Source organism: Carex rostrata, chromosome 28 (genome assembly GCF_964058835.1).
Source record: "Carex rostrata chromosome 28, lpCarRost1.2, whole genome shotgun sequence".
NCBI classification, from domain to species: domain Eukaryota; kingdom Viridiplantae; phylum Streptophyta; class Magnoliopsida; order Poales; family Cyperaceae; genus Carex; species Carex rostrata.
This window is the reverse complement of record NC_135945.1, coordinates 3,088,582-3,103,737: the sequence shown is the minus strand read 5'-3', so window position 1 is coordinate 3,103,737 and position 15,156 is coordinate 3,088,582. Positions and strand designations below refer to the sequence as shown.

Sequence of the window (15,156 nt, the reverse complement as noted above, 5' to 3'; positions counted from 1 at the left end):
ACACGAATACTTGAAAATCGGATATCCAAATCTAATTTTTCAAATACGGATCAAATACGAATCGAATATTAAACATACCATTTTCACCCCTATTTATGACAATAATTTTATTATTTATTTTAAGTATATCATATCTTGGAAGAAAAATATGATTTCTACTATTGGTGAAAATATCAGGATTGGAGAAAGGTTTAAATAGCGTTTATTGAGTCACAACGGATTGGCTAAAAAATCAGTGCTATGTCCAAATAGCGTCGTTATAGTGCGGAATAGCACTCTATAACGCCATAACTTTTATGGTCCGAAAACGTTATAGCGGCGCTAGTGTGCTATTTAGAACCTTCGATTGGATTGGATTCATTATTGGCGAAAAAGTAACAAGAACAAAAACATTAGGGACACGTCAGCAACATGAAACTTAAGGCATCAATTTTAGAGGGCAAAAAAGGAAAGTACTTGTGCAAAAGGGAACTCTCTTGCAAAACATAAAAATGGAACTTACTAATTGAACTGAGAGTGACTGCAAATTGAAAGAAAATATACAAGCACTTTGGAAAAATTAATTAGGGGGCACGTCAGCAACATGCATGATATGGAGATAAGCATTTTTGTACAAAAAAGACATTTTTTTTATTTCTATATTAAATTAGGAAAATCCACAAGTGATGTACTATACATTTTTTGTGGATTATTTTATTTTTTTAATTAGAATTATATTTTTAAAAATTAAAAACTTTATTTTGAGAAAAAAAAATCAAGTTACTTATTTACAACTTTCAAGAAAAATAAGGACGATTTTTTTTTTGTCCTACTTATTATTAAAAGAAATATGGATTTTAATTTCCTAAACGATGAACTTTGGATTAATATGTTATAATCCATAATTGATTGATTGTCTGGTGTTTTCAAATCGTTCTTATACCAATTTGGACACCTATATTAGACCATTAGTAAAAGGGAACAAGTATTTTAAATAATTTCCAATTTATTTATTAAGAATTTAACATAGTTTGAATCGTCAAAAAAGAAAAATAATCAACAAATTAAGTACTTTTAAAAGTACTGTTTAGGTTGGTGTGTGAGAATATTAAAAAAATAATATTATATGATAGTATAAAATGATGTTGATTTTTGGGCTATCTAAAATAGAACATATTTTATTTGAATCATATTCTTAGAGAATGATATTGTTAATTTGTACAGTAGTAACATATGTTATTCTTACAAATTATTATGTTAGTAAAATAGTGCAGTAAAACATTTTCTGAGGAAAAGTTTATCTCAAACATTGATGTTAAAAAAATAAAACATCTGTTTTAGTGAGTACATTTGGATGAAACAAAGAATAGCTCGGAATATCTCGCTAACCTAAAATTCAGAATAGCCGCTAACCTAACATTTCATAGGAATAACGGAATAGCAGCTAATCCGAGTTATTCCTTGTGTTGAGAATAATGTTTTTTTCACCCAAATGTGAAATAGTGAGAATAGCTCGCTAGAAATAAAAGCTATTCCTAAGTTGGCGTTATTCCTGTGTCATCCAAACGTAGAGAACGCTTCCTGAAAAATGTATCTATGCTAGAATAAGAATAGGACATTTCATCCAAATAATGTCATTTTTTTGTATAAATGATAATAAAAATCGGTCAAATGAAAATAATAATATTATAATAGTTAAAAAAAAAGTTTAAAAAGAAAAGAGAAAGGTGAGGTGCCCCTTATGAGGGAAATTTTGTACCTAATTTTGAAAGAGGTGTGTTTGAAAATAGCGCGGGAAAAGGAATGTACAGATGGGTTGAGTGAAGAGAGGTCGCTTAGCTTTGTGGCAACATAGACTCAACACCTGACCCCAACCTCCTCCATCACCAATTCAACAAACATATATTAGGTACATGAATAAGACCAAAAACCATAGAGCCTTCCTTTCTACATATAACCCTAGGAAAAGCCCCAGAAGAAGCAAGCTTCATTCATCACATTCACACACAACTAACAAACCCAATTTCAAACTGGTTTGTACTTGTTTTGTTGATCGGAAATGGAGGCTGGCGCAGGATTGGTCGCCGGTTCTCACAACCGAAACGAACTCGTATTGATCCGTGGCCATGAAGAGGTAATATTTCAACAAATGCTATTTTGTTTTGGTTTTTATTGATTTTAAATAGTTCATTATTTTTCTCCTCTGTTGATATGTACAGCCCAAGCCGGTGAAGTCATTGAGTGGTCAAGTCTGTGAAATATGCGGTGATGGAGTTGGATTGACAGTTGATGGCGAATTATTCATTGCGTGTAACGAGTGCGGGTTTCCCGTGTGTAGGCCATGTTATGAGTATGAGAGAAGGGAAGGAACACAACTCTGCCCACAGTGCAGAACCCGTTACAAGCGCCTCAAGGGTATGGCGTCTCTCCATTTTACACATTGCTCTAAGCTGTTTTATAATATATACGGTAGTTGAAATCATCGGTTGATCACTAACGAAAATTTCTTTTAATATTTGAAGGGAGCCCGAGAGTTGAGGGAGATGATGATGAGGAAGATATCGACGACTTGGAGCACGAGTTCAACATGGATGATGATAAGAACAAGCAGGAGACGCATGATAACCAGCATATTACTGAGGCCATGCTTTATGGGAAAATGAGTTACGGTCGGGGCCCGGAAGATACTGAAAGTAACCCTCCTCAATTCCCGCCAATCATCACCGGTACTCGCTCCATACCGGTTAGTAAGAAATATTCGACACCAATAATTTCATTGGAAGATTAGCATCGGCTTTTATTGTAATAAATCTGTAACTTCGATTGATTGCATAATTCAGGTTAGTGGCGAACTTATGATGTCTAACGGTCATAGCTTCGCAGAACAATCCTCTTCCCTCCACAAGCGGATCCATCCATATCCTGTTTCGGAAGCCGGTTAGTACCTTTTCTTCTTCAAGAACTTAATCTTCTTATGTGATTTTAGGTTAAAACTTGTACATCACACTTTGTTTTTAACAACACAAAGTGCAATAAAAAACATAACTCTTGAATTTTAAAAAAAAAAAGATTGTATCTTAATTAAGTCCATTATCTTTTTATTACCTTGCTAATTAAGAAACATTGTTATATGAAAGGGAGCATAAGTTGGGATGAGAAGAAAGAAGGAGGATGGAAAGAAAGAATGGATGACTGGAAATCAAAGCAAGGATTTCTCGGTGCAGATCCGGAAGATGTCGATCCCGACATGCCATTGTAAATATATATATAATTTCGGTTTCTTTTTACGGTTGAGATTGATTCACGGTGAAGTAAAATTGAAAATCTTAATAATATTTCAATAAAAAATTTAATAATTATCAATATTTACTTCTTGTAAATAGACACATATTTTGTGAAATGTCACTGTATTGATTTTGATAGGTCATAACTAGTCCATATACATAGTTCTAAAAATTTCCACACCAATTTTTGCTGGGTTTTAAAAATAAAATGAAAAATGATTTTTTAAGGAGAGAATTAAAAATGAAAAATGGTTTTCTGAAGGAGAGACAATAGATAGAGAAAAATGACAAATGATTTTTTGAAGAAGAGATAATAGATAGAACAAAATCACTTTAATACAACAAGGTTGGATAACAGAGAAAGTATGAGATGGCTTTTTTTTATCACATAATTGATCATTCCACAGAGTTATACTGTAATTCTCATTTTGATCATGCAAGAAATTATGTGCTTTTAATGTATTTTTCTAAAATAACACAAATTTTGGATGCAGGAGTGATGAGGCAAGACAACCATTGTCAAGAAAAGTATCCATAGCCTCGAGCAAGATTAACCCGTATCGCATGGTTATTGTGTTACGGCTTGTGATCCTTGCGTTCTTTCTCCGGTACCGTATCATGCATCCGGTACATGATGCTATCGGCCTGTGGCTTACCTCTATCATTTGTGAGATTTGGTTTGCTGTTTCATGGATTCTAGATCAGTTCCCCAAGTGGTTCCCGATTGAACGCGAAACGTATCTCGATCGTCTCTCCCTAAGGTTTTATTATTTTCCAAGCAAATCTTTTTCAGTTGAAAAAAAATCATATTAATTTTGTTTAAATTTTTGTACAGAATACTAAAACATTCTGTTATTAATTTTCAGATATGAGAGGGAAGGTGAACCCTCCATGCTTTCATCAGTAGACATATTTGTGAGTACTGTGGATCCACTAAAAGAGCCACCTCTTGTGACTGCCAACACAGTGCTCTCGATCCTGGCCGTCGATTACCCAGTCGACAAAGTGTCATGCTACGTGTCAGACGATGGTGCATCGATGCTCACTTTTGAAGCCCTCTCAGAATCCGCTGAATTCGCTAGAAAGTGGGTGCCTTTTTGCAAAAAGTTCCAAATTGAGCCGAGAGCACCCGAGTTTTACTTCACTCGGAAAGTGGATTATCTCAAGGACAAGGTTGAGCCAACTTTTGTTCAGGAGAGGCGCGCAATGAAGGTATATATATAATCAAATTATTAGAAGATTTATTACAAAATGAGATATTATAAATTTTTACAAAAAACAGAGACATGGATATGTCATAATGTATACATCATACACTTTTCAACTTAATTTCATAACATATGTTGCACAATTTCTAAATAAAAATAAACTCATTACTGCATAATTTATATCCCTGATAATCATACATGGTTATTTGTCAGAAAACAGCACCATATCACTTGTTAAATAGACACTAATACTGAAACAACTTTTTATATGTGATTAGAGAGAATATGAAGAATTCAAGGTGAGGATCAATGCGCTTGTTGCCAAAGCCATGAAGGCACCGGCGGAGGGATGGATCATGCAAGACGGCACGCCATGGCCCGGTAACAACACCCGTGACCATCCTGGCATGATCCAGGTGTTTCTGGGGCACAGCGGGGGCCACGACACAGAAGGCAATGAACTCCCACGCCTCGTTTACGTTTCTCGTGAGAAACGCCCTGGATTCCAACATCACAAGAAGGCCGGTGCTATGAATGCTCTGGTATATATGTGCTCCTTTTCTGATACTATTCTCTGCTCAAGATGCTCAAATTGCATCTCAAAAGTATAGCAAGACAAATACTGTCTAGGGGACTATATTCTGACACTGCTTTTTTTTCTGTATGTTGTATAGATACGTGTCTCGGCTGTGCTCACAAATGCGCCGTTCATGCTCAACTTGGATTGTGACCATTACATAAACAACAGCAAGGCTGTCAGAGAAGCAATGTGCTTTTTAATGGATCCCCAAGTCGGACGCAAAGTGTGCTATGTCCAATTTCCCCAGAGATTCGATGGTATAGATACCAATGATCGATATGCCAACCGAAACACCGTCTTTTTCGATGTAAGCCAAACTACTCAATTACTAAAATCAACACTACTGGCATTGACAATTACCAATTTGGCATTAACTGTACAGTATTTGTCCCAATTGGTACTCTGATTTAATCAAATTTGGTGCATTTATATTGTTGTAGATTAATATGAAGGGCCTGGATGGCATCCAAGGCCCAGTATATGTCGGCACGGGTTGCGTGTTTAGACGACAGGCATTGTATGGATACAAGCCTCCAAAGGGCCCGAAACGCCCAAAGATGGTGACATGTGACTGCTGCCCCTGTTTCGGCCGGAAGAAGAACAAGCTATCCAAAGACGGTCTCCCACAAAGCGTAGTTGACGGAGGTAATTAACTTGCTGATCCTTAACATATGAAAGAAATAATATTCTTTTTTTACAGTGGAATTTAATGGAGTGAAAAGCATTATATTTTACAACTGTACAATTGGCAATTGAGAAGTTAATTGAGCATTGCTTTGGCTAAACTTGGCCTAATCAGAAATATCAATTTAGTTCATAAAGAGATCATGAAAAATGAATTACACTAAAATCCCACAAAATTTAATTTGATTGAATCTTAATTATATTGTTAGGAATGGAAAATGATGACAAGGAGTTGTTGATGTCACAAATGAACTTTGAGAAGAGATTCGGACAGTCGGCAGCATTTGTTACTTCAACTATGATGGAGGACGGTGGGGTCCCGCCCTCGTCAAGCCCCGCTGCCCTCCTCAAAGAGGCTATTCATGTCATAAGTTGCGGTTACGAGGATAAAACTGAATGGGGGATGGAGGTAATATCTCACAAACAAAACTAAAAGAAAATATATCAAGCATGAAAATTGCAGATAGATAATCAAAAGGAAAAATTTATCCTGATTTCATCATCTGAAAAATGTAGTTGGGTTGGATATACGGTTCGATCACAGAAGATATCTTGACCGGGTTCAAAATGCACTGCCGTGGATGGAGGTCGATCTACTGCATGCCGAAAAGACCGGCATTTAAGGGTTCAGCCCCGATCAACTTGTCAGATCGGTTGAACCAGGTCCTGAGGTGGGCCCTTGGGTCAGTTGAGATCTTCTTCAGCCGACACAGCCCTCTCTTGTATGGGTACAAAGAAGGCCAACTCAAGTGGCTCGAGCGGTTTTCATATGTCAACACCACAATCTACCCCTTCACCTCACTTCCTCTCTTGGCCTATTGTACTTTGCCAGCTGTTTGTCTCCTCACCGGAAAGTTCATCATGCCTACGGTTAGTTTCTCTTGCAGAATACAAATTTCCATCAAGAGTGAGGCTATGGAACTATGCATAGCGCAGATTAGCCCGTACTATGGACTAATATCTTCGTTTCCAAAGTTTAAACAGTCAATCTAAACCATTCAACATGATCTCTATAAGAAAATATAATTACATTTTTTTTTTTAAATTACTAATTTTTCGATTGGTAGGAAAATCACTGCTTTTGAATGGTCTCGAATTTTCAAATCAAGTGATTTCCTACCTATCTAAAAAATTGTAATTTTTTTTTTAAAATATCAAATTTGATCTACAAACATTTTTGTATGGAGATCACGTTGAACTATTCAGACACCATTAAATTAAATGAATCTAATGTCAACTGAACCATTTCATGGCTGCGGTTATCATATCCAGATAAGCACATTCGCGAGTCTCTTCTTCATCACCCTCTTTATATCGATCTTTGCAACCGGCATTTTGGAGTTGCGATGGAGTGGCGTGAGCATTGAGGAGTGGTGGCGTAATGAGCAATTCTGGGTCATTGGTGGTGTCTCGGCCCATCTTTTTGCGGTTATCCAGGGTCTTCTTAAGGTCCTTGCCGGAATCGACACAAATTTTACCGTCACCTCAAAGGCAACCGGAGATGAAGATGATGAGTTTGCCGAACTCTATGCCTTCAAATGGACCACTCTTCTTATCCCCCCAACTACTCTTCTCATCATAAACATTATCGGAGTTGTTGCCGGTATATCAGACGCGATAAACAACGGGTACCAATCGTGGGGCCCGCTTTTCGGGAAATTGTTTTTCTCCTTCTGGGTGATTGTGCATCTCTATCCTTTCCTCAAGGGACTTATGGGACGGCAAAACCGCACACCGACCATTGTCATTATTTGGTCGATTCTCCTTGCTTCGATATTTTCCTTGTTGTGGGTCAGGATCGACCCATTTGTTTTGAAGGCGAAGGGACCCGATGTCAGGCAGTGTGGGATAAACTGTTGATTTTTTTATGTTGTATTATTTTGTTCTAGTAAATGGTTGATTTTTGAAGGATTCATATAGCTTTGTTAAATGCTGTAAGTTTTTGTGAGACATTGCAAGGAACAATGCATCTTTGTTTTGTGTGATCTGTTTCAATTGAAGAAACCAAGTTGTAGTTTAAGGGTTTTTTATGATATATTAACTAATGATACATTAGGTATTTTCTATGTGGAAATGAGAAAAGGTGCTGCTCCTAAAACAACAAACAGCTCACATGTCAGGACTCAGAACTGTTAGATTCTATATTCCCCCAGTATCAGTTTATTAAAAATTTAAAATTCAGATAGTTCAGTAAATCTTTTATCAGATTTTTTTCTCAAATAAATCTTGTACCATTTTAAAAGGCAATAAAACCGTTCCTACAGATTTTTTGGAACTTTTGATGGGTAAATATATTGAAAGAGCTGTTTTTACTTCATGCAGAACAATAGAGCCCAAACAGCACTTCTATGACTCGTTCGCTGCATCAAGCGAAACTGCTCTGTCAATACCTTTACCTCTTTTTTATTATGAACTCCCATCAATATTGAAAAGGAAATTTACCAGAAGATGAAAAATAAAACAGAGATAAACTGAAATCACCAATATATCTCTATCGACCAACATCAGATATTCCATTCAACTATTGCTACCATTTTCTTCTTTCCATGTCAGTAGTAATAAAATTACATTGGGAAAGAATATGAAGAGCCATTAACATGTGGTAAAAATAAATGTGCAAAAAAACTCAAAAATCCTACTGAATCTTAGTTCTATATATCCTCCTATGCCTAAGTGTTAGCTTCGAAACCACATCACGATCTCGATTGAATGAGTTGTGTTCTTAGACTCGATTCCTGTATCTGCAAGACGAAGCGAAAAAAAAATGAGATAAACTAATTGGAATATATATAAAATTGGTACCAGAATCTAAGATTGTGATTTCTAAGCGTACCTGTAATTGGGTTATTATGGAAAGGTGGTTTCGGTATTCCTCTAACATGGCCTTCTCTTGTGCCGCTACGGTACCAAGTTCTGAAACTAAAGATCCTCTACCCTCTACCTGTCATACATGAATTTCATACCAAAAATCAAATTTGTGCCGCAAATTTGGGTTTATAGACGCAAAAAGAAAGAAAAAATAATAATGTTATACCTTATCTAACAAACTACAAACCGATGAACCCATTGATTGCATGACATCAATGGCCGAACTAATGGCATTTTTAACATCATGTAAATTTGCCTGCACAAGCAAGTAATGTTAACAAATTTTGTTACAAGGTTCCTATTTATAGGCATCAATTAGCTTCTTTTGAGATTTGACTGTTTAATATTTGTAAATATAAGTACCATAACAAATTTAAAATATAGATATTTTATCTGGCAATAATTTCATACCTTGGCACCGGCTGTGACTGGTACACGCAATGTACTCGCTTTAAGAGCATCAATAGATCCTGATAGAGAAGCCGAGTGATCGTTTTCTAAAAGAGCCCATTGCTCAAGGTAAGCAATCTAGATCACAAAAAAAAACATTTATAGTTAGGTTGTGCTTACAGATTTGATAAATTTTTAATTTTTACTTTTCTGGTAAAATATATTTACTTGGTCATTCAAGACAATTTGTAGTTTCTCTTCTTGTATTAGCTGTTGCAAATGCATCCTCTTGTTAATAATCGAATCACGCAAGCCTGATAAATTATTCCATACACCATACAGAGTTCCCTGCTTGAAGTCAATTAAATGAACAAATACTTGTAAATAGTTGATTAATTAGTAAAATATTTTCCACTGCTTGTATCTAACAAAAAAATAAGATATTACTAGTATTCAAGTAAAATATGTTTGTATCATGAATTATTCCAAGTTCACCAAATTTCCACATGGTCATATTGTACCTTTGCAAGATGGTCCATGAAAATTGATACTAATGCCAAATTAGTACAAGTTTTCTTACCTCAGCAATCTCTTTCTGTGCTGATAAGACCTCGACCTCACGTGCATTTACAAACCGCCATTGCAAGATCTTGTTGTAATTCAACCGCAACTGGTGTGCATCCTCTACCTGTTTCCCTCTCAATTGCTTCCCTTGTCTCGCCGTTGCTGACGTGGCACTTAGTGCTGACTGTACAGGTGTCGGCCTGGCACGTACTGGGCTCCGGAACCCTTTGTTTGTAGAAGGGATTTGAGAGGGTGAATTTTTTCCAGGCCGAGTCAAAACCGGCTTATCTGATAGCTTTCCCCCAACCGGAGTACGCCACCTGTCCAACTGCTCAGTAACAGAGCTTCTGGTTTTTAGAGGTGTCTTCTTTCTATTTTGGTCCAAATAAGAATTTTTATTGGTAGGGATTGAAATGGGTTCTGTTTGAAATGATGCAGAGAGTCTACGCATGGAAGGCCACATCATATGGCCCGAAGCAGTACGCATCTCCAAATCTGTGACACCAATAGGTGTTGCAGGACCCGAAGAAGAAGAAGAACATGAGGAAGAAGAAGAAGAAGGGGAGGAAGGAGGTGGTGTAGGACGCCTCCTCTCTGCCGACTGGGCCCTCTTGGGAAGAGGGGGCCCCACTGAGTTAATGTTTTTGCCGCTACGACCGGTGACGGGAGATGCATATCGTTTCAGGGTGGTGGTTTGCGGGACAATTGCACCGATGGATTTGTATCTAGAAGAAACTTCTCGAGCCGTAGCCTTGCGCATTGCGGGACCTATCGCAGCGCTGTTCTTCTCTGACAAGAGCAGAGGTGCTCGTGCAATATTCTCCGGTTTCACGGTTTTGTGCCGCAATGCAGTTGCCGCAGAATCACTTGCAGGGAAATCCATTGGTGGGATTGAAACTTGAAACTCAATTGCTTCTTCTTGTATAACTTTAGAGCTACCATTTAAAGAAGACCCATAATTAGAAAAATTTATATAATGATAACTAAATTAAACTGCATAAACAATGCTAAAAGAAGAAATCTTTTTACATACCAACACTATTTTTAGAGGTGAAATACATAAAAATAAATAAATTTGAGTTTCTCACAATTCAGTACAGCCGCCAGTTGGAAATTGGTACAACAAAATTACAAAAAGAATGGGCAAGAAAGAAGAGTACTGTAGAGAGAGAGAGAGAGAATGAAAGAAGGAACAGGGAAAAGAGAAGGTTTTCTCTGAGCTCTTTGCTGGCACATAGAGAGCTTCTCACGAGAGAGCCATGGTTTGGTGAGACTGTTACAAAAGAGGGGCATGCATCAGCACTGGAAAGAACTGGCATTAAATGAGAATAAGAGGACCACAGTAAAAAATAGTAAAAGTTACTAACTGACAAAAGGTAATTTGGATAAAAAAACATTGTGGAATGGCCAAAGACAACCCCTACAGCTGCTCTGCTCCACCTTGGGATAATCTCATACCAGTAAATAAAATGTTCCCAAGTCAAAATATTCTAACCTGCTGTTTTATATTGAGATAAAAAAAAAAATTGGTTTTCTTCTATAATATATATATATATTTTTAATAGTGTAGCGGTGATCAAACCGTCACAGTTTTTTTAATTAATCAGTCGATTATTTCCGATTAATTACTTGGCAGTACCATGTCCATCCGACGAACACATACCGTTATTTATAACACTGATTTTTAGATAGTTATTGGGTTCACATATGATTTTTTTTTCTTTTTTGGCAATATGGTTGTTGAAGGAATTATTAAGCACAAAGATACTCTTTTGATAACATTAAATTCCAAACAAAGATTAACAAGAAATCATTAAAAGCTCATTTAATATGTGCTTGAAAAAGTAAATTTGCAATTAATTGAGAATTCTGAACCAAATTAAGATGCATTAATTAGTAAAGTTTTGTTTTCTAGCACCAAATATGGGTCCTAATAAGCCCTAAAAAAGTGCAACACAAGTGGCCCGAAATTATTAAATAGTACAAATAACGAGGGCCTAAATGCAATTATTATTTTATTACATCAAGCGGCGGAGATTCTGATAAATGTCAAAACGATCCACCTGTAGGAGTAGTAGGTATAATTTTTTTGCTAAATATTTTAACAGAGCTGTTTTGGTTTTGCAGCGCACGAACCATATGCAGTGCTGTTTTGATTTAATAGTTCTAGCACTGCACGAAGCCACAACTGCTGTGTTAAATTATTTACCTTTTTTTAACAAGAGTATTACTTTAAACAATGTTATAGGAAGCAACGGAGAAAGTCAGAAAGCACATGATAAATTAATTATTACCTAGTACAGTAAAAAATCAGAAACATGTTCTGTGTTATTTTTTTACTGTATACAATGGATTTTTCTGCTGAAATTTTTTAGTTACCACCTTAAACTTTCAAATCTTATAATCTTATCACCGCTTTAGCAAAAATTCAATACTTATACATGCACAAACTGAATATGTGCGCTATTTTTTTTTGAAAGTTTAGAGTGGTAACTTAAAAAAGTTCTCGGATTTTTCTGAAGATTAATTAAATAATTGTTTTGTCTTTCTTTTCCTGCCAACACGTGATTAAATCAAGAAAAATCCAAGGAACAAAATACTGGTAATCATTATAATACAGATTAATCTCTGTACTGGTAAAATTTAATAGGCTCAGTAAAAAGTAAAAGAAAAATTAAACAACAAGTACAGGGAATTACAGATTGAAAATTGAATCCTTCTGAGAGACAGTATCCGAGGCAATTTAACAAATACAAAATTGAATCAAGAATAAATCGTACGACAGCATTAAAATTGGAGCACAAATCGTGCAAAGAGAACTGATAAAATATGCATAAAATAGAAGTTACATGGAAAGAAACTGAGAAGAAAAGAGACAGATCGGGAGACAAAATCTGACCTTGTAAGTGTCTCCAGGATTCCAATTTCGTACGGGATGAATAAACCACAAACCCTAATTTTGATGCTTTGGGATCTGAGCGCCTCCAGGAAGAGAAAAGAAGAGAATTTGATGCCAAAGTTGAAGTCTTTATTTGGAGAATTTGAAGAGGTTTTTGGTGGTTTTTGAATTTTGATTGATTGTGTTGAATTGGGAAAAATGGGATTGAAAGGAAAGTGGGAAGTTCCCTCCAAAACTTGTTACCAACGGTTTCTATTAATTTTTATTTCTAAAAAACATTGGACTATATTGCTATATGTACCTATTTGTTTACACAGAATAAATTCGGTTACATAACTGATTTTTGAGATATAATTTGTATATACAACAATATCAAAAAATTATGATAAAATACTTTTCAAGTTTGAAGAACTTGATTGTTTATTTAATTAATTATATTTCTAATTTTTTTTACTATATTGCAAACAAGAGAAGTTTTGTAAAGTTTAGTACTATAACTGATTTGAGACGTTATTTTTTATATATAATATAACACAAAATTATGATTAAATAAATACTTTTCAAGTCCAAAAGAACTTGATTTTTTTTTCAAATAATTATTTTTCTAATATATTTGGACTATATTGCTATATGCATAGGGGTGAAAATGGAGCGGATATTGGTAAAATCATATCCATATTCTTTTTTATATTTTGAACTAATATAGAAATTACAGATAGTCATTCTTTTTTTTTCATTTTTTCTGATATTTTGAAATACATGTATTATTCATGGAGAAAGATGTAGATGGAAAGTTAGTTTCATGAATTATTTTGTTTTAATGTTAGGAAAAAATATATTATTTACATAAGAGGATTATTTTGTTTATTTTTTCTAGTTGAAATCTCTAATTTTGTATAAATAAAACTAATCAATATTTTACTTATCCAAGGAATATGTTAGTCTTTTATTTTTAAAAATATTTGTTGAAGTATTTTACGAGGAATAAACTAATTTATCAATATTTATAACATGCTCTCCTTTTAAAGTATGTTTTGCTAACTTGTTAGGGACAAACTAGTGTACCCAAAGCATTTGCAACATTAAACAAAATAAAAATTTCATGTCCAAATTGTGATTATGAAATTTGGATCAAAATGCAAAGCAGCCTAAACAGACTTGAACAAGTCATGGATTGTTCACCATCTCTAATCCAATGTTTGAATTTTGAATTCCTTGGTCAATTTCTCACCTCATAAATTATTGAATTTTTTTTCAAAATTGTATTTATGACAAGATTGGATTGGACATATGAATTCAATTATTTAATTAATGCAACTTTACATAAGATGGGAAATTCAACTACTGTTCAATATTTAATTTTTCAGGACGTGTGTATCCTAAAATATGAACAAAAATATTTAAATATGTTTCGTACAACTATTTCATGAAAATGTACCTAAAATTAAAATCATGTGTGGGCTTCCTGTGGAGCTAGAATAAGGCATTTATTATTAATTTCTTAAGTCAAGAAAAATAGGTAACATATTTTATTTTTAATATGATTGTTTATGAAAATAATTAAAATTATGTTTATATATATTAAATTATGTTACACCTAAATGATTATTTTTTGTAATTAATTTATAGCAAGGTGATTAGTTATAATTTTTTTTATTTTGTACCACTAAAAAATAATGATAAAAAATTCACAATTAAACGAAAACTAAACAATGATAAATTAATCCAACTTAATCAGATCCGAAATTAATTTAAAAGCAGCTAAAATAATTTCTATTTTAGCAAACCAAAAATAGAAATGCGAAATTTCGTTAAATATTTTATATTAACTATAGTCGTAAAATATTAATTAAATATAGATCAAAATTTTGCACGAGGGTCGGTTGAATTAGGTCAAAATTAGATATAACACGTTGCAACGTGACTGACATGTAATTAGTGCGGTTTTGTTAAAAATAGAGATTTAAATTGATACTAACGATGATTGGACAAATCAAATATATTTTAAATGAGATTGGAAACCATACCATGTGAAAAATATCAATACAAGCATCTACAATTTTGGTATAAATTACTTAAGATATGTGTATTTGAAAGGATCATATCTTGATTTTTTTTATTTTAGAAATTAAAAAATTAAATCTTCAAGAAAAATATTGATTGGTTTTTTTTCTTCGAAAAATAGATGGAACCACACTAAGAGCATCTACATCCTTGAAACTCTTGGAGTTTTTAAATAACTGTTAACTAATTTTTAGAAATTTTATCTCTGAAAGTTTCTAAACCTTCACATTTCTGAAACTAAAATTAGAGTTTCTTAATTGTCACATCAACAAATAAATTACAGGAGAAAAGAAATTCAGCGAATTATTTGGCCACATCAGAGTTTATAAACGATTTCTTATTAAGAAACTTTAGAACAAAGTTGCTAAATAAAAAACTCATCTGCATATCTGAAACTGGTTTAGAAACTGCCACATTAGATTAGAAACTCTAAGAATTTCAGGGATGTAGATGCTCTAATTGTATAATTTCAGCAGCTTTCAGACAAATTAATGATCAAAATAAGATTTAACGTCTTAAAAATACTAAACCGTATTATTGGTACAATTCAGAAACCCTACACCTAGTAAACCGTACCGGAAAAAAAAAATCAATTTCTTTTCTAAAAATTTGAATTTTTAATTTTAAAATAAATGA

The 15,156-nt window shown here is 34.2% G+C and overlaps 2 protein-coding genes across 2 annotated transcripts; one reads left to right on the top strand and one right to left on the bottom strand.

The window, feature by feature from the left end:
- The first annotated feature begins 1,911 nt into the window (after window positions 1-1,911).
- Window positions 1,912-7,753, top strand: IRX3 (Cellulose synthase family protein). Its single transcript, XM_078294555.1, has 13 exons — window positions 1,912-2,113; window positions 2,199-2,394; window positions 2,502-2,722; window positions 2,820-2,916; window positions 3,117-3,234; window positions 3,758-4,024; window positions 4,130-4,475; window positions 4,750-5,013; window positions 5,146-5,358; window positions 5,492-5,696; window positions 5,945-6,144; window positions 6,252-6,605; window positions 7,008-7,753. The coding sequence occupies exons 1-13, from the start codon at window positions 2,039-2,041 to the stop codon at window positions 7,593-7,595; spliced, it is 3,144 nt and encodes a 1,047-aa protein (XP_078150681.1). The 5' UTR covers window positions 1,912-2,038; the 3' UTR covers window positions 7,596-7,753.
- A 493-nt stretch (window positions 7,754-8,246) lies between these two features.
- LOC144546003 (uncharacterized) lies at window positions 8,247-12,678 on the bottom strand. Its single transcript, XM_078294554.1, has 7 exons — window positions 12,457-12,678; window positions 9,574-10,492; window positions 9,222-9,341; window positions 9,015-9,131; window positions 8,770-8,859; window positions 8,569-8,676; window positions 8,247-8,476 (listed from the first exon to the last, which is right to left on the bottom strand). Exons 2-7 carry the CDS (start codon window positions 10,438-10,440, stop codon window positions 8,429-8,431), a joined length of 1,350 nt encoding a protein of 449 aa, XP_078150680.1. The 5' UTR covers window positions 10,441-10,492; window positions 12,457-12,678; the 3' UTR covers window positions 8,247-8,428.
- Between the last annotated feature and the right edge of the window lie 2,478 nt (window positions 12,679-15,156).

Excerpts from the sequence above, each read along its gene's own strand:
- IRX3 (XM_078294555.1), top strand. The coding sequence starts at position 2,039 with ATGGAGGCTGGCGCAGGATTGGTCGCCGGTTCTCACAACCGAAACGAA. Across the intron at positions 2,917-3,116 it reads ATATCCTGTTTCGGAAGCCG|GGAGCATAAGTTGGGATGAG; the intron begins GTTAGTACCTTT and ends GTTATATGAAAG. Across the intron at positions 6,145-6,251 it reads AAACTGAATGGGGGATGGAG|TTGGGTTGGATATACGGTTC; the intron begins GTAATATCTCAC and ends TGAAAAATGTAG.
- LOC144546003 (XM_078294554.1), bottom strand. The coding sequence starts at position 10,440 with ATGGATTTCCCTGCAAGTGATTCTGCGGCAACTGCATTGCGGCACAAA. Across the intron at positions 9,132-9,221 it reads AAATTGTCTTGAATGACCAA|ATTGCTTACCTTGAGCAATG; the intron begins GTAAATATATTT and ends TTTGTGATCTAG. Across the intron at positions 8,677-8,769 it reads TTTGTAGTTTGTTAGATAAG|GTAGAGGGTAGAGGATCTTT; the intron begins GTATAACATTAT and ends CATGTATGACAG.